Below are 1,472 nucleotides of genomic sequence, written 5' to 3'. Positions count from 1 at the left end.
AATCTCAATTTCGTGCATAAATAAGTGGTCTGGGAAAAGCGAATTTCAAAAGTTTGTAACTGCTTTTTGGGCCTAATTTATGGACTATCGAAGATTTTTTTGTCTAAAAGTGCTTAATTTGAAGTGTTTGATGAAACGACATTATTTTAAGTTTTCTTCAAAGGGAAATTGGAAAGAACGCGAAACTCGAACAGGAAGGGTTTTATTAACTTCTAATGAAAAATCAATAATACGTTGCATGGTTGGAAGTTTTGAAGTATTTACAGGAACAATCAATCGAAATATTCACTTCCTATCAATCGACTTCAATAAGCCACATATACAGGGTTCCTCATTATACAGGGTGTTTGGTTTTTCAACATCACTTCCTTACCCATATTTGCAATTTGACTCTTTTGTCGTGCCGAAAGACGGTTTTCACTTTAAAGTCGATGCCCACAGTGCTGACAAAAGCCGACGTGAAACTGTCGTCCGCATAACGGAACAGAAACGACGTTTTTCCTACAGAACTGTTGCCGATAATCAGCAATTTGAACATGTAGTCGAAGTTTTGGTCGGCCGCATCTTTTTGCCATTTTGGATCAGCTCCGGCCATCTGAAACGCAAAGTTAACTCGATTAGCGCCGCATCAATCACTCGTTTCGCAGTTCTGCAAGACTGGAAGGTTCGCTTTAATCACATAATAATTGTCAGAGTTTCGCCGCTGGAAATCAGCGAAATGAAATTATCGATTTTCTTCCAGCACTTTAAAAGTGGGCAGACATGGGAAACGGAACATCCGGCTCTATCCATGGGGACACAGTGTCATGCTGCCCCTGAAAAGGGTATTTTTCCATATCAAAGACGAGCACTAAATTATTCTCCCCGGTTTTCAGGGCCTTGATGTGTCTTCAACTGAAGAAGCTCACACGAGGACTTAATTTGAGTGTAAAAAACCTTTAAAAAAGGGGCAACTTTTGGGTTTTCGCCCTGCATAACCATGCCAAACTATACTATGGAAAGAGTTAGACCTTCGAATGAAGATAGATGACCACGCCCAGATAGCATTTGATATTCTACGAATATCCCAGAATGTTCAAAAAATATACACAACATTGCGGGAATATACATAGGTGAACATTCCTAACATGAATGTTCGTGGAATACACATGCATGTATATTCATCAAAGTTCATAAAAGGTATGTACATATATGTACATATTGTGTATATGTGCAGGTGAATATACCTAGTATGCTCAAAACAAATATTCCGGTAATATACATGAATGTATATCTACGGTATATTCCAAATTGGTTAAATATAAATTTTGCGTGCCCGCAGCAGAAAAGTAAGGGCATGTAAAAGTAAATCTCCTTACTACTAAAACCTGAGATCCTTATGAAATACTGAAAATATGCTGTTTTGATTAACAAATTAACGAAATTTATCGAAAATAAATTTTGCGGGCCCGCAGCAGAAAAGTAAGGGCACG

At 38.0% G+C, this 1,472-nt stretch overlaps 2 protein-coding genes across 2 annotated transcripts in view; both read right to left on the bottom strand.

Annotated features, from left to right (window-relative positions):
• The window catches only part of LOC109542034 (muscle-specific protein 300 kDa), a gene marked incomplete in the record, with an annotated part of 344,492 nt that overhangs the window by 65,396 nt on the left and 277,624 nt on the right, over positions 1 to 1,472 (bottom strand).
• Positions 1 to 1,472, bottom strand: part of LOC109544207 (ras-related protein Rab-3) — a 4,420-nt gene that overhangs the window by 1,852 nt on the left and 1,096 nt on the right. Inside the window, exon 3 of the mRNA XM_048666381.1 lies at positions 374 to 595. Coding sequence (XP_048522338.1) covers positions 374 to 595 — 222 coding nt within the window. The remainder of the gene's footprint in view (positions 1 to 373; positions 596 to 1,472) is intronic.

The sequence above is a fragment of the Dendroctonus ponderosae genome, unplaced genomic scaffold (genome assembly GCF_020466585.1).
Source record: "Dendroctonus ponderosae isolate FM_Combo_2020 unplaced genomic scaffold, Dpon_F_20191213v2 Dpon_F_20191213_5, whole genome shotgun sequence".
Lineage (NCBI taxonomy): Eukaryota > Metazoa > Arthropoda > Insecta > Coleoptera > Curculionidae > Dendroctonus > Dendroctonus ponderosae.
Note: the sequence above shows the minus strand (reverse complement) of the source record. Positions and strands in the feature narration are given on the sequence as shown.